The sequence below is a fragment of the Armigeres subalbatus genome, chromosome 2 (assembly GCF_024139115.2).
Source record: "Armigeres subalbatus isolate Guangzhou_Male chromosome 2, GZ_Asu_2, whole genome shotgun sequence".
Classification (NCBI taxonomy): Eukaryota; Metazoa; Arthropoda; class Insecta; order Diptera; family Culicidae; genus Armigeres; species Armigeres subalbatus.
Genome location: NC_085140.1, coordinates 225,600,260 through 225,622,721, shown reverse-complemented (window position 1 = coordinate 225,622,721; position 22,462 = coordinate 225,600,260). Strand labels below are relative to the sequence as shown.

Genomic DNA, 22,462 nt, shown 5'->3' with positions numbered 1-22,462 from the left:
GACAGTTAGTGGGAGCCCGTTTGTTTGGTTATTTCGCGCTGAACATTCAATGAGTCGGATCATCAATTCTACCTATTTTACTTCGCGGTTTCTAGAGCTTAAGAACAAAGCTTTTCATAGGATTTCCAATACGTGTTGTTAGATTATTTATACTATTGCATTCTAAGCATAAAATGCTGAAGAAAATGTGGATTATAAGAAAAACGTAAAACAAAATATTTTGTTTTTGGACCTAACGGAAAGTTCACGCAGAATCATACCAAAAAAAAACATAAAATGTAAATAATCGGGCCGCCGCGAAACGTCTCATAAAATACCTTATTCAAACGATGTTGGAAACACGTTAATGGTCCAATGCACCGAATGAACACAATGACGTTTGAGACGGGCGCTGTTTACTAAAAATGAACACTTGCATGAACTCGATGAATGAAAAAGTATTCATTTTTAGTAAACAGCGCACCGCTCAAACGTCAATGATGAACTCGGTGCATTGGAGCATACGCACAGTTTTCTCATATGGTATCAATTCGTATTCATATCCTGCGATTTTCACGTGGATGGCTAGTGAAAATGTCGCTCGATAAAACACGTTCGATTCACATGGAAAAGAACGTTGTGTAAACGTGTATGTTATTTTTTGTGATACGGTAACTGAAACACGACTGGGCGGTTTCGTTGCAGAAGGCAGGAAGTCATTCTACTGAACTTCTTCTTTTGTCATGTTGGTCTTTTGATAACGGTAAATGGGTGGTAGATAAAAAATGGTGGTGGATAAATTGAAAAAAATCGTAAAACGTTTTCTTAAAGAATTTTCTGAGTAAGTTCATTTTTTTCCAAGAAAATTTTGAATCCCCCCCCTCAAGACAGATGAAGAAACTAATATTTGTTCCGGCCTAACTTCCAACGAATATTTCAAAAGTAATTTAGGTTGAAACAATGTTTTCCCAATGTCATTACCAGGGTTTGCAGAAATCGCTCTCGATAGATAACGAACAACGATAAAAGAGAGCATCGCACTTGCATACAAGTTGAAAAAAAACTGATTCGTATAGGCAGCCCTCACCGAGGGGGTTTGATAAAAACACGTTTTTCTCGCTCATTGTTTGTTGAAACCATATTTTTTTCGCACAGCTGTGTATACAAAGTAAAAATGCATTATCAGAACCGGTGCCCCCAGCAATTGGGGCTTATTAAAACAAATTTATCAAGAGTTGTAGCCCCCCATATCAGTTCATTATCGTAACAGCTACCGAAAAACGTCTCTCACGGTATGCTACCTATCGAGAGTGTATACAGACATGATAAGTGAGAGATTTTCTTATTCTCCTTTGGATTCAAACCCTGATCATTACCCTTATAACTATATATTGCATCTTCCCTCGTACCTATTATTAATGTAAACATATGATGCTTACTAATGCTACACAGAAAAAATAAAGAACCTAAAAAAAAGTTTAAAGAACTCAGCTTTGAGTACGAAGTTCAAAATTTTAACTCAAAAGTAAGTAGTTTTCTCACTCCCTCTCATGAATGTTATTATAAACAAAGAGAGCTGCATCAACCCAACGTGTGCTGTTCCGTGGAAGAAGTCAAATTTGGGTTGTTTTCACCATAGTCTCGGGTGAGTGAAAATAACATAAATTTGAGTTGGTGAAACTTCATAGTGGGTGAAAATTCAACACGGGAGTAAAGGCAAAGTACTCACCGGATTTTTTCGCATTATACTTATTTTTGGCTTCTTCCACGCAAGGGCGGATTTGAGTGAAAGGAACCATAAAGTGAGTTGTTTCGCGGTTCCGGTTCTATAGAATCGTTGTAAGCGATCTTGCCCCTACTTGGACAAATCACGAATCAGATATATGTATTGCCGTTATACGCATATCTGTCCCATGTATATAGGAAATCCCAGCAAACATGGGACAAATATGCGTATGACGGCAGTATAGCGGTAGTGAATAATACTATGTTCGCATTAGAGCCTTGTAACATGTTATTCGGCTATCTTGATGAGCTTTCTTTTGTTGATAATTTGAATAACATATTATTCAGGCTGTAGTGCGAACATAGTATAAACATCAAGCTCTAACAACAACGCTCTGTGCGCCACAAGTGGACGTTTAGCTGATGAGTGTTTGAATTGATCGGTAAATCAATTACGATGAAAATTCTGTGTGTTTCTCTTTGCTTTAACTTAATTTATGTGTTTTGACCTTTTTTATTTTGTTTGTTGATTTCATAGAAAAACATCAATGATAATATAGATACTAAGGCGAGGAAGATGGATGATAAAAAATGTAAACAAAAAATGGTAGCGTACAAAATTGCACGGCTTACGATAGCTCGTTCGCATGTAGTATTTAGTGAAAGCTTTTTTGTTATACACGAATTTTACGCACACAAAATATGGATTCATCGCCTTAGTATCTATTCTCGTTGGGAATACATAAAGAAAAACATTACCTGAAATGATTCGAGAGGTATATCATGAGCCTGGATCAACTGCCAAAAACAGAACTGTTCGAATGTTTCATACTCCAAAGTTTCTCGGATGACGTCAATAATGTCATCGCTAGTGAACATTACAAGCTTGCCTTGAGTGACGTTGAAAATGATGTCTCGCAGATTATTTGCATCAATTGCGCCGATGATAAGAGTCAACAAATCAATGTTGTTCAGCATAACATTCTTGTATTCTTTGTACAAATCAGGTAGAATCCAGAAGAACAATCTTGCATTGGTCCTCTCCAATATTTCAAGATCTTTTTTCAGTTGATCCTCAAAGGGGGAATCAATCATCGTACAATAATATTTATAAACATTGCCTTTGAATGCAGATGTAACATTTTCCTTTCGTCTCGTTTGCAGTTTGGCGTTTACTTTGAGGTAATGAAGAAGCAAATATCCAGCGCTGAGAATTTGTTTCTGTACATGCATTACTAAATTTTTCATCAGCTGTTTTTGTTTTTCGTCTGTCTGCAGCATCATTTTGAATAAGCAAAATATTGGGCCACTAATGGTGTCAGACAGGCACTCTTCTGATTTTGACTCAGGAAAAATGGAGCATCCAAAAAGAGATTGTTGTAGAATAAGAGCTATCCTCTCATTGATGTACGTTTCCTGATCATTATTTAACAGGCCTGTTTCAATCAGCTCATCCATAAGTAGTTCAAAATCGTCGGCATTTTTTGAATTAGCAAAAGCATCGATACTGCTTAGTAGCTCTTCAGGTATAGATTGAACTATAGGTTTCTCCATTTCCAAAACCTGCAAGTAAGATATTGATTCAAAAATAATCTGAACAGCGACATGGGAAATTGTAAACAAATAGATGTAGTAGGTACACGGATTAATGAAACACTTAATATTGTTGTGTTAGTCTGCATAAATAATAATAATAATATTGTTGTGCCATTTATAGGGATTTCAATTAAGGTCGGAACACATATTTATTATCTTTTTTTTGTCATATTGGTCTTTTGATAATAAAGGAAGCGGGAAATAAAAAAAATAAGAAATAAAGTTGAAAAAAACATCAGTTTTGCTAAAAATGAAAATTCAAATTTCCATTAAAACTTTGCAATCCTCGCCAAAATAACTCAATAACAACATTTTTAACGGGGCGGTGACAAAAGTAGATAATAAAATGTGCTCCCGCCTAATTGTCACATAGAAGATTATTTGTTTGTCGTCAATCTAGCTTGCACCTATGTAATATTTCTAGGTACATATTAAGTAGCGTCTGTTTGTTTGGTCTGATAATATTATTAACAGTGTTTAGTAAAAAAGATTTGTTCGAATAATATTGAAAGATTAATGAATTTACTAATATATGTTTATAAAACCTTGCACATACCAATAAATAGGAAAATGTCAGGTATTCTCGGCAGGCTACTGCACTCACACACACCTTTTAAACTTGCTAATTTACGGTTACATTTTGTTTTAACAAGCTTTATTGTAAATTCTCAGGTTAGCAGAAAGAGCCAGGGTTAAGTTTGGCAAAATAATGATATTGATTTTGAGGGCGTGTCGGAAACGGGACCTCTGTTGAAAATACTTTCCATCACTTTACCGTCTTTTTCTTCGATTAACAATATTTTGAATCAAAGTCTCATTTTTCTTTAAATAGAGTAGAAATCAAAAATATTTACTTTTCTTATCTTTCAATAGTACTCTTCTAAATTTATGTTTCTAAAATTTAGTTGATAACTCTAGAATACCTTCGACAGCGGCAAATCGTCATCATCCGAAACTTCATCCTTAACGTTGTTCAATTTGTTTTCATCCTCATCGTCGCTAAATTTTAACTCTTCGTTGGATGTATTGTAGTTGACAATGTTTTCTGTGTGGTTGTAATTATCTTCAATTCGATCTGTAAAACGAAAAAGATAGTAATAGCCTAACCAGACTGTGAGCTTAATGACATAATAAAGAGCATTTTGATGTCAAAGTTCACTAATCTTATTTTCATTTTATATATAAAATATTCTATGCCAAAATCGATGAACAGATGCTTTATTTCTTGAATTACATCAACAGACTAGACACAGCTCTAATGATGATTTAAGAAACCCAGATTAATCCATCTAGCAGTGATTATGTCTTTCTCGTTCATCAACTTATCAATCAAATACTTTATTGAAAAAAGAGTTAAAATCCTGGATTTGTTTGCGAGTATATTTACGTGTGATTTTGAATCTATGACACCGAACGAGCGTATAATTGCCATTAGCCTGTGCACGCGGGGATGTCCACCACCCGGGTCGACATGAGATGACATTTCTATCATTTACCTGGGACTTTGTAAACATTGGCATTTTTCTTACATGATGTTGAAATAAGATTCTAATGGAACGTACACACAGTCAAGCAGTTTGACCAACATTGACTCCACCTCCCGTTTATTCAAACATCCATCAAGTTTTACCAACAGCGGCACGAACAATCAATTTATTCGACCAACAATATTACACACGAACGACCGAAGCGCCAACTTTAGCACCAACCGTCAAAAAATATATGGGGGTTTGTGCAACTTCACTACAAATGCTCAAACATGTTCGGCGAACCTTGACTCCACCCCCGACAACTCAAACCAAAATCAAACCGTTTTAATTTTTTCCAACCGAGCCGCCAACTGTCAAATGGTTGTTCAACCAACTTCACACACGTTCAAACAAAGCAGCAACCGAAGCGTTTTCTTGGGGGCGGAGTCAATGTTAGCCTGTGCACGCGTGGATGTCGACCAACCGGGTCGACATGAGATGACATTTCTGTCATTTACCTGGGTCTTTTTTTGTAAACATTGGCATTATTCTTATATGATGTTGAAATAAGATTCTATCAAATGTTCGGATTCAATAAGAATGCATATTGGAATCATTGGAAAAGCGCGAAAATAAATTCTGTTGGAATTGTTGAACATTGTAAAGTCGTTTTACTGCATTTAACAATGTAGAGACATGGAATGCAAAAACGTTGCAAATAATAGTTTTGAAAACTATGGTAGTTAGTCTTCGATATTTATTTTTCCAAAAAATTCAATCCTTTTGTATTAAAAGGGGTAAACATATTTATTGCTCGGAATTATTAAATTCTTGCAATAGTTAATGTCTGTGCTATTTATGAGGCCGATTATAACTTGGGGTCAACTTCTTCAACTCTGCTTACAGCGCAAACTAGGTTTAAGCTTATGGCAAGCACTGTATAAGAGTTATGCGGATATAAAGAAAATGACTGTTAATCATATGTTGTCATTCCAAAAAATTAGAAGGTTGTCTATATGCCGGGTATTAAGCCACCCGGTGTGGAAATTAATATGTCTGAAACTGGACGGTGGACGACGGAGGTCCTTCGTAGCTTAGTAGGGAAAGCACCTGTCATGCGAACTGGGGTCGTGGGATCAAACCCCACCGAAGGGGCGGTTACCCTCCAATACCTTTTCCGAACTGAATCTATCACATGTTGTACATATGCATAATCAAGTTTCAGACATAGTAATTAGAAGGTTGTATTAAAGACATGATCGCAAATTGATCGTATACGTTCTATAGAACTACTTATCGTTCGATAGTGAAATTCAATTATTTTGTGCATGTTCATTGTGAATGAATATAGCCGAAAAGTAGGCAATTAACTGTAAAAGTAAAATTTGAACACTACCTGTTGAAATTGGATTTTCAATAGTTAAATGCATTGAAACAATTGTTTACAATAGTTGTATAAAATCTTAGAGAGTTAACTGATCGATTCATACCAAAAGCTCCAGAATGCATTGAAAAACGGCTGAGTTATTGGCTCTTACTTTCTGACCTCTTTTAGTGACGGTCTCAAATTTGAAACTTTGGAATGACCCCCTCCCCCTTTCTTATACTGAAAGACGTAATTCTACGTCAAAAATCATGTACTTTTGATTTTTTGCTTCTGATTTGTTCCATAAAGTTATCCAAAATTATAATATTTTAGCCGTTAATAAAACCGTACCAATAATGCTTAATCTGAATTATTTAGAAACTTCACTTCTTCAAATCAATATCCTATCCTACAAGTCATGGTAATTTCAATCCTAATGAATACAAGTAATGGTAATTTCAATATATACGATATACAAGTTTGATCATTGTAAATAATTATGTAAAAGCTGGCTCCATTCCGTTTTCTTAAATAAGTCACATTTTTATCTTCACGTTGTTAATAAAAACGACGCATATACATGCTCAATCAAAGTGATTTCAAATTCAGATATTCATAGGATCAATAGATTTATAATATGTTATTATATCTTTTGAACAGCTCACTGAGAATTAGGCTCGGAATAAGGAACATTCAATCCTAAAAATATCAATAAATTATCAAAGCTCTATTGCATGTATAGTTATATGACATTGGATGTTCAACAACTCTGAGAATCAATTTTCGCGCTTCTCCAATGATTGCAATATGCATTCTTATTGAATCCGAACACCTGTTAGAATCTTATTTCAACATCATATAAGAATAATGCCAATGTTTACAAACAAAGACCCAGGTAAATGATAGAAATGTCATCTCATGTCGACCCGGGTGGTCGACATCCACGCGTGCACAGGCTAGTTCGTCGAACTGCTTGACTGGTGTGTACGTTGCATTATGCACAGGTGTTCGGATTCAATAAGAATGCATATTGGAATCTTTGAAAAAGCGCGAAAATAAATTCTGTTGGAATTGTGAACATTGTAAAATCGTTTTATTGCATTTAGGTAACAATGTTGAGACATGGCATGCAAAAACGTTGCAAATAATAGTTTTGAAAACTGTGGTAGTTAGTCTTCAATAATTATTTTTGAGTCAATCCTTTTGTATTAAAAGGGGTAAACATATTTATTGCTCGGAGTTAATAAATTCTTGCAATGGTTAATGTATGTGTCATTTATGAGGTCGATTATAAATTGGGGTCAACTTCTTCAACTCTGCTTACAGCGCAAACTGGGTTTAAGCTTATGGGTAAGCAAAGCATAAGATTTATGCGGATATGAAGAAATTTGCTGTTAATCATATGTTGCCATTCCAAAAAGTAGAATGTTGTATTAAAGACACGACCGCAAATTGAACGTAGAACTACTTATCGTTCGATAGTGGATGTGAAATTCAATTATTTTGTGCATGTTCATTGCTGATGGATATAGCCGAAATGGAGGCAATTTACTGTAGGGGCAGTAGGGGCAATATGAACATACGGGGCAATATGAGCCACCCTCATTTTGAGCTTATTGACAAGTTTCATCATGTAAAAGTTATATGATCTTTAAGAAGATGCTCCACATATGCATCAACGTGAAAACCGCATTAAAATTCAATTCAAACATGAAAATACACTTGAAAATGTAAATTTTCGCTGCATAAGCAAAATTATTATAAGATTTGGAGTTTATAAATAAGGTTTTGACACAAAACTGATTGAAATACAGGTCAATAATACACCACAATCAAAAGATATATTAAAATTGAATATTGTACACACATGTTTGTATTGATACAAATCTGAATTTATCATAAAACTTTTTTTTCCCAAAACCAGTATCTTTGGGGCAATATGGGCATACCTGCACAGAGCAAGATGTCAGGCCTTAAAATGCGAACGATTTCAAATTTCAGTAGTCAAATACAAGAATATTATCATATATGTAAGATTCAATACGGAAAAATTACAACAGCGCATTACTGCGATTGAAACAGAAAAAATGACCATTGGCCAATTGAAATATGGCTGTTCAAACGGTGAAGAATGGCAAATCGGTTCAGTCCGCTGTTGTGCGGGTTTTTTTAATTTTATTTGGTATGGAATACTCACAACTGTTGTAGGAATATCAAATTCTTCCATATTACGATACTTTTTTCGCCTAAATAAACGTTTTGGATGGGTGGCCCATACTGCCTATGGTGGCTCATATTGCCCCGTATAGTCGGGAACACACATTGAAATCAATACATTTTCAAAAGTGCATTCCAACAATTTCCAAACGCATTTTTCGTCATTCATCGACGTTATATGAAAGGTAACATTCTCTAGTATAAGTCAACTACATTTGAACGATGTTTTTTTGAGCTTTTCAGCGCTTTTCGGAACGGTTTCCTTAGGTGGCCCATATTGCCCCGATCACCCCTAAAAGTAAAATTTGAACCTGTACCTGTCGAAATTGGATTTTAAATAGTTAAATGCATTAGAAGAATTGTTTACAATAGTTGTACAAAATCTTAGAGAGTTAACTGATCGATTCATCATACCAAAAGCTCCAGAATGCGTTGAAAAACGGCTGAGTTATTGGTTCTTACTTCCTGACCTCTTTTCGTGACGGTCCCAAATTTGAAACTTTGGAATGACCCCCACCCCTTTCTTTCCGAAAGACGTAATTCTACGTCAAATATCATATGTAAAGCTTCTGATTTGGTCCATAAAGTTATCTAAAATTATAACATTTTAGCCGTTAATAAAACCGTACCAATGCTTACCTAGATTAATGTGAATTTTTTAGAAACAAAAATCAATGTCGTATCCTACGTAATAATGAGTACAAGTAATGATAGTTTCAATGTATACGATATACAAGTTTAATCATTAACGTTGTAATTAATTAGCTGCGGCTCCATTCCGTTTTCTGGAATAAGTCACTATTTTATCTTTACGTAAATGTTGATAAAAACGACGCATATACATGCTAAATCAAAGTGTTTTCAAATTCAGATATGATTAATAGATTTATAATATGTATAATGGATGCTATCTTTTGAACAGCTCACTGAGAATTAGGCTCGGAATCAGGTTGAGTGCATAATTGCAAAAAGCATCCCATGTTATCACATCCTGACTACGAGCTTTATTTCTTGGTAAAATGGATCTTGAACATCATATGTGTTATTCCCAGTAAAATTCGAATGTGTGAACTTTGACATCAAGCTATATTATGTTATAATATAGCTCGTAGTCTTAACTTGGTATTGTGCATTTAGACCAAAACTGTTAGTATGACGCTGATGAACTGGCAGCAAGGCCCACTTCCGACGAGATTCACACGGTAAAATAAAATAAATATGCAGCACTGCACGGAATTATCTGTCACAAAATCGAGCTTGTCGCTGGAGGTTTGTTCTTGGGGAGGAGCGAGAGGGTCCAGCGAAGAAAGCGTGCTAGAGAGGACGATGACGAAGACGTTAGATTAAGCGACGACGAAGACGACTTTTATGGTTTTCCATCGGATTCTTTCATCTACGGTGACGGGGATGGTCGTAACGGGATCACGGGTCGTGGTCCTAAGGCGAGGTTTGGTGTTCCGCGCCTTCGAAGTGAGTCGTCAGTGGACGATGATCAGCGAGGGTCGTCGAGTTTGCCGCCTGAGCAGGTTGATCCGCAGGCTGGCCCATCGAAGCGAGTGTCGAGCCGATCGTCACCATCGAAGAACCGCGTGGAAAGTGTCCGACGTTCGGAGCGACTAAAGCGTCTCAAGAAAGATGTCGATTTTAAATATTATTGAACTGTTGTGTTTAAAAAAATGTTTAACTGCCACGGAGGCGGTCAAAAGTGGACTAGTTTATCGGTAATCATGTTTTGCCGAGTTCAGAGTTTGTTTAGCGGCAGTTATGTTTTGCCGCTTGTTGAAATGTTTACGGCAGTCGAGTTTTGCCGATTGTTTTATGTTTAAGTAGTAGTGAAGTTTTGCTGCAATCGATTGTAAATATGTTCAAACTAAAAGAGGGAGAACTGTAGTATCCGCCCCTAGCTACACCAGTGGCTGTCTGGTACAGCAGTGGCAATCGAAATAATAAAAGATCAGTTTTATCACGGCAGCCCTTACTTTGCACCGTTCATAAAACCGATCCATAAAAAAATGAAAAACGATCCATGAATAACATCTGAATGTTCCATAAAACGCTACCATAAATCCATAAAATAGTTCGAGAGATTCCATAAAGAATATTTCTATGATCCATAAAACTTTGAAAAATGATCCATAAAAACTATATATTGATCCATAAAATTTCAAATTTGCGCAATTTATATCCTGATGATGTTCTATAATTTCAGCCATATGATCCATAATTTTGGTCATATGATCCATAATTTTGATAATGTGATCCATAATGCTTGGAAAGAAGGCCAATGAAACTATATTAATTGATCCACACATTTAATAAAATCTATGGATCATTTATCAAAATTTATAGATCATATCACCAAAACTATTGACCATGTTAATGGAACATATTTCCCAATTAATTGCTAAATTTTAGCTTAGTTAGTTGGATCGAAAAATTATTCTTTATGGAATCTCATTAACTATTTTATGGATTTATGGTAGCATTTTAAGGAATATTCAGATGTTATTTATGGATCGTTTTTCAGTTTTTTATGGATCCGTCTTTATCGTTTAGATGCAAAAGTATGTTTTGCCGTTTTATCACTAACTGCACACCCGAGCAGACGCGCGTTTACATGTATCACTTACAGTATCACGGTCTCGATATTAATTAGTTGTATATCGTTTAAAGAACCCAATCTCCCACGAGTATATTACAGTATTCACATTCGCTCTAAAGGCCTAGCTGCTGTCACCAAATCCATCCCGACTCTTGTGCCCGAAATGCCAGTGAAAACCCGTTTCCGGATCGTACATCCTCTCAACCTAACGAACCTGTTCGATTCCATCATTGCCGATAATAATTGATAGAGACCCCGGACGAGTAGTGTTTTCCGATCATCTTTTCGTCAACCGGATAAACTAACGAAAGTTGATGTTCCAGTAACCAAAACTATTGCAATAAACACTATAGTTTCTACAATTTCAGACGGTATCGACAACATTCTGCAGCCGCCTTCATCAACTGCTTTATCGAAATTTCTCAAGTCAACCGTTCTGCAAATCAACCTTGCATCGCCTCAAATACAATCAACATTCCTGCTGCCGCCGTTAATACCGTAGCTACCGCTGTTAATACCATCGACTTTGCTACTGCTGCCAAAAATCAAGCCTTGCTCATCGAAAATCTGCCTCAAGCCATTCCCGCTGCCCACATCCATGCGCCTCCTCTCCACCCGACTGCTGCTCCCAACGAATCCACTGCCAATGCCACCGCTTCTATTGCCACCGTGCCACTCGTTCAAGCCAACACCTGCCGAAACATTACCAATGCCCCCGTCGCGCAACATGTCGGAGGTACTGCTACCTCCGAATTTACAAGCAATCAAATTTCTGCTGCTCACTATTATCATCCCAAAGCTCACTAGCTCGCCAACAATGCAATCAACTATACTAGCGCTTCGAATACCACCAACATCGCTGGCTATGTCAACGGACCACGTCATATCTGCACGAACAACCATCAACACTTGGATTAAAAAAAAAGCTCAAAAAACACTTTTTCAAATTTTTTGATGGGCCGCCCTCTTATTCGGTTCTATTTGATGCCCTGCTGCTCTGGACAAAATTTCAGCCAAATCGGTCAATGTTTGGGCGGTGCTAAACTCGTTGAAAGTTTATATGGAAAAATGTATGCAGAATCATCCAAAAACAGTGATTTGCAGTTGGACAGCACAATTTACGATCAAGAACCATGATACTCATTCAGTTCTTGTAGAATTAAATACGGAATGTTATGCTGAAAACCGCGAGAAGATTAGAGTTTATTAGGCAAAGATATTAGCATTTTACTGGAGTGTTGTAGGGGTGAATTTATTTCTTTTCAAAGGTAAAAGAAACGAAATGCGGTCAAACCCCACTTCAGAGAAATGCTATTAACTTAGCCGGGCTAACTCTAATCTTCTCGCGGTTTTCTGCATAACATTCTGTATTTAAGTTTACAAGAACTGAATGAGTTTTTGATCGTAAATTGTGCCGTCCAACTGCAAATCACTGTTTTTGGATGTTTCTGCATACATTTTTCCATATAAACTTCCAACGAGTTTAGCACCGCCCAAAAATTGACCGATTTGGCTGAAATTTTGTCCAGAGCATCAGGGCATCAAATAGAACCGAATAAGAGGGCGGCCCATCAAAAAATTGCAAAAAGTTTTTCCCATACTAATTTGAGCCACCCTAACTCGGATCTTTCTCAACTACCATCCAACAGTGTACCTACTATAAGTATACCCAGAACGCAATTTTATACTAACCAAAGTGATAATCACACTCAGCAGTATATCGAAATGCCAGTAGTAGTTAGCAGGAAAAACCTTGTTCATACCCATAACACACCAGGGGGTAATAGACATAACTTAGGAATTACTGTTCTTTCCGATACAGTAATTAAGCCACCTAATCCTTTACCAAACCATACCAGGACTACTCCCAAAACTGTAAAACTCACTCTTGCTGTAACTCGTCCTATTATCTACAAGTGGTTGTACATCACTCGATTTATGCCACACGAATCGGAAGAAAATATCGTCGCATACGTCTCAACTCAGGCTAACTGCGATCCTAATCTCATTTATTGTCATAAGCTCGCTCGTCAAAGACAGGAACATCATACCTTTCTTTCAAGTTGAATGTCCCTGAGAACATTGAAAGCATAATTCTTTCAAATGGTTTCTGGCCCAAGGGCGTATCTATCGCCCCTTTTTAGACCGCAAATCGAACACCTACAAACAAGTTCGACCTTAGGTACGGCGGTGATAGCGAGTATGATGCCAGTCGGACTGGTCATCCGGGAAGACGAGGAGTGTTTTGAGCTACGTGGCACCAGAGGAGCCCGCGAGCGTATCAGGGTGACTTCGGTTGCCCGATGGCAGCGCGGGTGGGATAACTCCTCGAAAGGTAGGTGGACCCACCGGCTGATTCCTAACATATCAAGCTGGGTGGAAAGACCCCATGGGGAAGTTCACTTCCATCTGACACAATTCCTGTCAGGCCATGGCTGTTTCCGACAGTACCACCACAGGTTTGGGCACGCGGAGGTCCCCGTCTGCCCTGACTGCCCAGGTGTTGACGAAACTGCAGAGCACATACTGTTCGTATGTCCTCGTTTCGACGTCGAAAGAAGAGCAATGCTAGACGTTTGCGGCCGGGACACAACTCCGGATAACCTTATCCAGAGGATGTGTCAAGCGGTGGAGAAGTGGAACGCAGTCTCGACTGCAACCACTCAGATTGCCTGCAGCTTGCAGAGAATCTGGCGCGCCGAGCAGCAATCGACAAGCAGTACTAACTTGTGGTTGGTTAGTTAGAGCGAAAAAGTGCCGAACGCAGAGAAGTGTGTGAATGGTCTGCCCATGCAGAGGTAATGGCGCAGCGGGTGGCAACCGAGATCGCCACCTCGAAGCATGGCAGAAGTGTGAATGAATAGGTGTATGAATGGACTGCACACGCCGCGCTGGGCTGGGAGTAGCGCAGGAATGTTGGTTCCTATGACTACTGATACCCCGCGGCGTGGCAGAGGAGTGTGGGTGAGCATCCAAGTCAGTCTCACATGGTACGAAAGGAATGAGTTGAGTTGAGTTGAGCTAGTCTCATATGGTATGAGCGAGGTGAGTCAGACTCACATGGTATGTCAGAAGTGGGAACCTAATGTCGTTTTCGGTTTTAAACCTGGGTCAGGTCCGACCTCGACTCTGAATAACCGAACGAAAAACGAATCGGGATCGAGTCAGTACGATGGTGTTAGTGAGAACTCAAGCCCTATCATCTGTTTTGTTTTCATTTCACACTTTTATCAGCTGGCAGAAATATAAATATTTTATTAGATTTCATACAGATTTTATCTTTTTAATTTTGTTATTAGTGTTATTTTGTTTCTTATTATATAAATTAAATGGGGAAGTTAGATTTTTCTTTTGTTAATTATTTATCTTGAAAATGACAATTAATCCATCAATAAATGTACGTGATTAGAAGCTTATGATGAATGGCGATGGCAATGTGGATTGCCGTGAAGGAATTTTGGCGCTCTGGAACATTTCCGGTAATTATGCTAATCCGTGTTTCCCGATAAACTGTTATACTGGTTCTATGTGGCGTTCTGGGTAACAGTGATTGTGTTACATTTGAATGATCAATTATGCCATTCAAATGGAATAGAACAAGAAAATATGGAAACACTTTGTAAAACATCCAATAGAAAATTTATTGAGATTTGGGCCTTTTATTTTAAAACAAACAATCAAATCGCACAAAAGTTGACTAGCATTTTGGGTATTTTCCTCCCAAGAGGGGACACTTTGGGATAAACCGCGATTTCGCCAAAACTCTAAAAACCAAATATACAAGAAAGGCAAATATTTTTTCTCTACATAATTTTCCACCACATAACAGGAGATTCAACATAATAAATATCAACGGGGTAAAATATGTCTTTGTCGATTTTTCAACGAATTACAACTAAAAATCCTTCTTTCACTCTGAAATTATGCTCAATTTGTATAAAACTGTTCCTAAATTTACATTTGAATTTGTTTTCTGGCCATGTATCATCTGGAGTGTTACTAGGTAGCAAGTATACCCTCTGCAAGTCGAATAATTAATAAAACCATTGTAAATAATCAGAAAAACGTATCATTTGTTGATGGCAATATAGTAATCACTGACTTATAAAGGGTTAATATCAGGGTTAATACATTATGTTTATATTCTTCAAATCCGTAACCTTAAACAAATTATTCACAGAACTGCAATAACGAAAAAAATAATGGTATGAACATTTTGGTATAAATAATACTCCGATACTCCGGCACGCTATTTTCCCATTGAGAGAGCAATTGTACTAATTATACCCAAAGCATATCATCGAATACACAACGTAATAGTGAATAAATAGCAGCTACAGCTACCTTCTCGTCACTGCATTTATCAATCACATTTTCAACAAAATTTTTAACCCTCATTTTGTTTATAACTGAGCTACTGTCTGAAGTAATCAGCAAAAAATATGTCGGTATCTGAATCCATTTCACCATCAGAGAAACTTGAAGACAACACACAACTAAAATAATCTATTTTTACGTGGAAGACAGCAACAAAATTGATAAATTCAACAAATGAAACAAAAACGATTAAAAGTCAAATACCCATCCGCACCCTTCCGTGTCTTTCATGTTTTCATTTTCCTTTAGCGTAAACATAAACACCTGTTTGACAGTTTGTGTTCGAGTGTATTGGTGAACCTAGGTTCGATCTCGATAAATCGGCAGAGCGAACCTCATTCGCTTTGGGTCGGATCTGGTGCGGATCGCGATCCAACCTGAACGAATAACCGAACGTTTTGACAGCTGTTAGAGCGGATCCGGGGCAGAACTAGGTTCGACCCAGCAATAACCGAAAACGACATAAGTGAAATGTCCCACAAGGGATGCCAGAGCGAGTGTTAGGTCGAATGACTAGAGTAGTATGTGTCAGCGCGAACTGAATGAAAGAGGTGAGCAGTCTCACATGGTATGATAAAGGTGGGCATACAAGTCAGACCCACATGGCATGAGAAGGGTGGGCACACAAGTCAGACCCACACGGCATGATAGAGGTGAGCACAGAAGTCAGACTCATAGGAGCGTTAGCGTGAGTGCAAGCATGGAGTGCATGAGCGTGAATCAAGTGTTTGGGTGAGCATACAAGTCAGACTCACACGGTATGAGAGAGGTGGGCATACAAGTCAGACCCACATGGCATGAGAAGGGTGGGCACACAAATCAGACCCACACGGCATGATAGAGGTGCAACAGAGCATGTAGGGTGTGTTAGAGGGTGCGATAGAGTAAGCACCCAAGTAAGACTCGCATGGGACGGGTGCCTGTGTGAGCGAAAATGAGCGAGTACGTTAAGTACTGCCATCCCCCAGAAGTAGTACTAGGAGGTAGTAGAGTTTAGTCGGTATTACCGGTACGGTCGAGTCCGACACTCCAGCACACTTCCGTGTGGTAGTTTGGCAACTACAATACACGTGTGCTGGGTTAGTGCGTAAATGCATTCTCCCTTGTAAAAAAAACAAAAACAGTATCAAACAACCTCGTTTCCGTCCCCGGCTGTGACCCATCGTATCCATGCACGTGGCCCTCCTCGGATGATGTACCCTCAATATCGGCAACTAACTCCATCAACTCGAACACCTACTCTGCAATTATCTCCCTACGTGTATCAGCTTCCGCAGACACTGACGCAAACTCAACCTCCCACAATGAACAGAGTTACTCTAGTTTAAGCAATGAACTTTCAGTCTATTACCAGAATGTTGGTGGTAGCAATGCTCGAGTAAGTATTGCGCATAAGCCCCAAAATTTTATTCCCACCTTTGGGTTTCCGCGCCGAGCACTCAGCGCCAGACTCGGCGACAAGGAGATAGTGGTCAAGTTGGTACTCCTGAATTTTTTGACAACTGATGTCGATTGGTTGTGTGAGTGCACCGGTGTCAAAAAATAGAGCTTTTAGCTGAAAATTTAGTTGTCAAATGCACATTTTGATAGAAATATAGATGTATGAGTGAATGAAATGTGCAAATGCTCTATCGCGGAAGCAGTCGCTGAAGACAAGTGCCAATGGTTTCAGTGACGAAACGAAAAGTTTCAATGCAAAAAGCAATAATAATGCTCTCGCTTGTTCCTGTGAAACCTATGGCCTCTACATTTTCACAGAAAGTTGACTTAATGATAGCACTAAAATCAAATATTGGCTATTCGTACACCGTTTTTCGACAAGACCGCTCGCCTAACAATAGCAGCAAACAATCTGGTGGCGGCGTTCTCTAAGCTGCGCGATTCCAATACAAGGCGCATCTTCTATCTCCACCTGACTGTTCTGGCGTTGAGCAATTCGACATAGTTGTTTCATAAGGGCCGAAGTCGCAAATGTAAACAAATCGAGTTTATGTCATAGATCGAACCTCCTGGAAATGTACTATATGTAGCATATTCAAAATGGTACAAAATGTTGTTTTTTTGCTGTAAAAACAGAGAAATACAGAAGGGCGATATTACATTTCCGTTGGAATTTTTTTCTCGGTGCGATTGCGCCCCGTTTTCTCCATGGCAGCAAAAGGGCTAAACTGTGTTTCATTTTTGCATTATGACACTTCGTTCTTGCATCAAAAACACATGTGAGCAAAAGGGCTAAACGGTACTATGAAAACACAACGGGGCGATGCAAACAGGCGATACTGACAAACAGATTGACAGCCGGGCGTGGAATTTGGGCGAAAAGGATGTTGTCAAAAACATTATGGCGCATTTCTGAAGGGCGCAAGTGTACACTGTTAGAAAAAAGGACGACTAATTCTTTAATCATATTTTCAAATCGAAAAAAATCCGAAGTAACTTTTATTTATATGTGGATTCAATGATTAGATATGGATGAATTTCATGCAAACTAATAACATTTAAAATAACATCTACTCTTTGAAATATAATTGAAAACATGTCATGGAACATTCCAACCCATTTTTCTCCATTCGAGCTCATTGCGACATTGGCCCTTATGAAACAACTGTGTCGAATTGTGGGTTTCACTTGCTTTCCGCAGTTACAAGCTGTTAATCTGTGTCATATACATTCCGCCTGACCGCCTGAACGATGCATCCCTCTTCGATCAACACATCGACTCGCTTGACTGGATAATCTCGCAAATGGCGCTTTGTGACAAGATTCTGATAATCGACTTCAACTTCAACGACATCAACTGGATTCCTAGCAATGCATCATTTCTATTTGCTGATCCATCACATTCATCGTTAAGTTTTTCAATCACGCGGTTGTTGGACTGTTATAGTACTGCTAATTTAGTCCAAATGTGTGGTATAAAAAATGAAAATAACCGTATGTTAGATCTCTGCTTCATCAGCGAAGATATAGCGGAACGCAGCCTTGTTATTCGTGCTCCTGCTCCTCTTCACTCAACTAAAATATCTAAGGAACATCATAAGCCTCATCTTATGAAGCGCGGAAAATTTACCGAATTTCATTTTCATTGAGCCTCTTATGATAATTACTGGCCTGTTAAGAAATTCATTTTTATATCTTATGAAGTTCATCAAGGTTATTTATAGAAAAATTAAAGCATAAGAATTGTCTTATGATTTTCATCACTACTCTTGATGTGAAAAACTCATAAGACAAATCTTATGAAATGAGAAGTCAACATGGTGGAATATGTTGGACGCAGTTCTCACCGCATATTTATTTCTACAAGTCGATCACAAACGTGAGTAAATGTTTTCTATTGTTAATAGTTTCTCTCTGCTGTTATATAAAAAAAATCATATAATTTATATTTTACAGAACCTTGAACAATGCAGGAGGACACCACCAGGAAAGATGTTTTCAACTTCATCTGCAATTGGAACAATGACCTGGTGCGGAGAGAAATTGAGGGGTTGAAATCATTGATTGAAATGGTTCGCGGTGGCGTCGCTCGTCAACCGAAGAAAATCGACCTTCAGATTGTGCAGGATACTATGTGGCGCCAATGGAAGCTGGATCGTAACTATATACCAGCAAACATTTCCCACCAGCAGGAGAGGACCGACCCATTAAGCATGCGACTTTCGAGTCTCCCAAATCGAATAATCCCAAAGTTATTGATATGAGTAAATGTTTGAGATATAAATAGTATGTATAGTAACTTTAAGCTAGTTACAGCTAGTTAGAAAAAATGGTACGTTTACACGAGAAAAATACAATATTATATTGTATACAAAAATTTGAAGTATTTTTATTTCCTTCTTTTTTGATCTTGTGAAAGAGCACAACATACATGATAATCGTGTTGAAAATATTACGACCCTCATATGTAAGAATAATTATTATTGATGTTCATAATCACGACAAGCCGCATGATTGTCGTGTTGGTTTATGCCTTATGAAGTCTGAATAAACTTAATATTTTCATAAGACAAGCTTATGAAAATCATTCTCGGTCATATAACACGCTGTTTTTAAGAAAATCGTTTAAAGTTTATAAGATATTCTTATAGCAAATAAACATAAGATATTCGTATGATTATCACTAGTTTTCTTGGCTGAGTGTTGTTAAGATAAGTTGTCATCACCCAGCGCTTTATGTTCTGCGCAGCGAATGTCAACCATATGTTTACGTAAAGTTCACTGAAACCCTAACCTATGTTTTGGAAGACTGATTTCGATGCAATGAATCATTTCTTATCTCGTGTTAAATGGAGCGAAATACTCTACGATTCGGATGCCAATGCTGCCGATATGACTGTGTCAAATGTGTTGGTTTATGCCATTGATCAGTTCACTGATCAGTACATCGTGCCCCAACTTTCCCTCCATGGTCTACGCGACACCTCAAACGTCTAAAAGCTGCTAAACGATCTGCTCTCAAGAAGTACTCGAAGCAGTGGCGTACCCAGGGGGGTGGTTTTGGACATTCATCTTTCCAGTTAGTGCTTCCATTTCGGGAAGCAATTTCCCGGGAAATCAAATTTCCCGAGATTCTCGTTTCCCGGGATGTACACTTTAGTTTCCAGAATTTCCCGGGAAATTATTATGCTAAAATATTTTGTATTTGATTCGAATCCCGAACAGACTTATGTTCCGAAAACTCCTTTTTGTTTATAGATATGTTTATAATATGTCATTTGAATATTTCATGGGCTTCTTCTAAATTATTATGAGCCATGAGAACTCTGGACATGTAAGAGTATAAAAGTAAACATATTTCAGGTCTTTAACTATCTATTTTAGGTCATTACAACTATCTAACAACAAAAACTCGCCGTAATTTTATGCGTTTTTGATGCTCTTCGAAATTCAAAACTTGTTTGATTGAAAAAAAATCATTTATTCTTGATAGTACGGTATGACAATCATGCGGCTTGTCTGATTTTTTTATTCTTTTTTTAAATTTATTTTTTGAAATTTGTATTTTCAAGTATTACTTTAAATAGGTACCCTTAATTTAAAGATTCAATGTGCTGAAATATTCGTAAGATTAATCAAAGCGGTATTTCAATCAATCTTGACCATTGTTACACTGTTAGTATTAAACAAATATTTAAAATTCAGAATGGTTGATGCTAGAAACTCTTCGGCAATAATAGAACAAATCGTTTGAAAGCCGTCACTTGCTCCATATCAAGGATGAATGTGAATATTATGGAAATGTAGCACACAGCGGAGGTCATCTGGACACAGCTTATTTTACTCTTGAACGAGAGCAGATGCTTAATCTTCGCCAACTGATACTGACATGGTGAGCGGGAAATCCTGGGAAGTTGATATTTTATTTCCCGCTTCCCGGTTCCCCTGTAGACAGTCCCACTAGCCTGCGCTCCGCGTTTCAGAACCAAGATCATTTCACCGGTTTTGGTGCGTCTGACGCTTCGCACGTCCTGACCTAGCGACGAAAACTTTTCGACCGCCCACATTGATTTAAGGACTTCAGCGTACTATGCCTCATCAGTTTTCACCAACAAGGCTTCGCCTCTGTCTTTAGCTTTCTTTGCGGGTCGAGATGCGACTTCTGTTTTGCCCTACTGACCAGCTGCCAGAGGTTTTCGGTCCCTTGTGCCGATGGCACAGGCTGGCTGGTACCCTCTTGCGGCCCGGCGACTTGCGGCTGGTTGGTGCCTTTTGCCTTTTTGAGCCGAGAAGTCACCTTCTCGGGTCGACGCCCTTTGGGCTCCTCTGCACCCCGTCCAGATGACGTTTGCCCATTATAGTCACACGTCGTTTGGCTTTGCTCTGAGCGCCGGGTAGCTGTCTGAGCCGTTTATTTTCTATGTTTGTAAAATTTTATTGTAACAAATTTCCCCTTGAAATATAGAAAAGATCTCTGTAAAAAATAATAAAAAACTTCGAGTGGACATTCCGAAGGATTTTATCGTTGAAATTGAATTCTTGAACGGAAAAAGGTCGTTAAACAGAAAACCATTTGGTTGAAGGTCACTAGGCCGAAAGTTGTTTGGCCGAATATTGGAGGGAACAACTTGCTTCACTGTTGATTTGTTACCTCCGAGAGGCAGCGTGCCAGCTTGGTGGTTACGATGACGAATACTGTAAAATAACTAGAATTAAGAGTCGCTTTTTATTGGCGACTCTTAGTCCGGATTGCAACTGATCGAACATTTGTTGGGGACGGGGGAGGGCCGTCTGACCGAATACCGTTCGGCCGAATGCCACTAGGTCTAAAGTTGTTTGGCCGAATATACCATTTGGCCGAACGGATCATTAGGCCGAAAGCCATTTGGCCGAAAGGGTCATTTGGCTGTAAGGGTCGTTTAGCCGAAAGGGTCATTTGGCCGCAAGGGTCATTTCGCGGAAAGGGTCATTAGGCCGAAAGGGGTCATTTGGCCGGAGGGGACATTTAACCAAATAAGACATTTGGCCGAATAGATCACTTAAAAAGTGAGAAATTGAAAATGTTCTATTCGGCTGAATGACTCTTTCGGCCAAATGACTCTTTCGGCATAATGACCCTTTCGGCCGAACGAACCTTTCAACCAAATGAGCCGTTCAAACAAAGGACCCTTTTGGCCAAATAACCCTTTCAGCTAAATGACTTTCGGCCAGATGGTTTTCGGCCAAATGGTTTGTTCTGCCTAGTGGTATTCGTCATTTGATCGAACAGTTCCTTTGCCTGAAAAAATCGGCCAAATGGCAATCTCAGCCAAATGACATATTAAGGCAATTAATTTTTACAAAAATGTTACCAATTTGGTCGAATGTCCCTTTCGGGTGAATGGCACTTTCGGCCAAATCACATTTTTGGTCTAACCATTTACGACCTAATAACCCAAGAAGTACAATCTAGACTGATTAGATTGTAGTAACTCAAATAAGACCAAACTTGGTAGCAAATGAATAATGGAAACTTATTTACAACAAAAATGCTGCTTGGGAACTGTTTCGGATAAAAGTTTAATTCGGAAATGGAATTTGGCTAGATGACTTTCAGCTTAACTTGTTATTCGACCAAGTGGCATTCGACAAATTGATTTTTGCCGAATGATTTTCGGTCATATGACGGAAAGGTCCATTTGGCAAAAGTGT

At 38.4% G+C, this 22,462-nt stretch overlaps 1 protein-coding gene across 3 annotated transcripts in view; it reads right to left on the bottom strand.

Annotated features, from left to right (window-relative positions):
• LOC134211772 (integrator complex subunit 3 homolog) overlaps window positions 1-22,462 on the bottom strand; it is a 225,563-nt gene that overhangs the window by 147,512 nt on the left and 55,589 nt on the right. For all 3 annotated transcript variants that reach the window (XM_062688996.1, XM_062688994.1, XM_062688995.1), the window contains 2 exons: window positions 4,224-4,375; window positions 2,464-3,267 (listed from right to left, as the gene is read on the bottom strand). In XM_062688996.1, coding sequence (XP_062544980.1) covers window positions 2,464-3,267; window positions 4,224-4,375 — 956 coding nt within the window. The remainder of the gene's footprint in view (window positions 1-2,463; window positions 3,268-4,223; window positions 4,376-22,462) is intronic.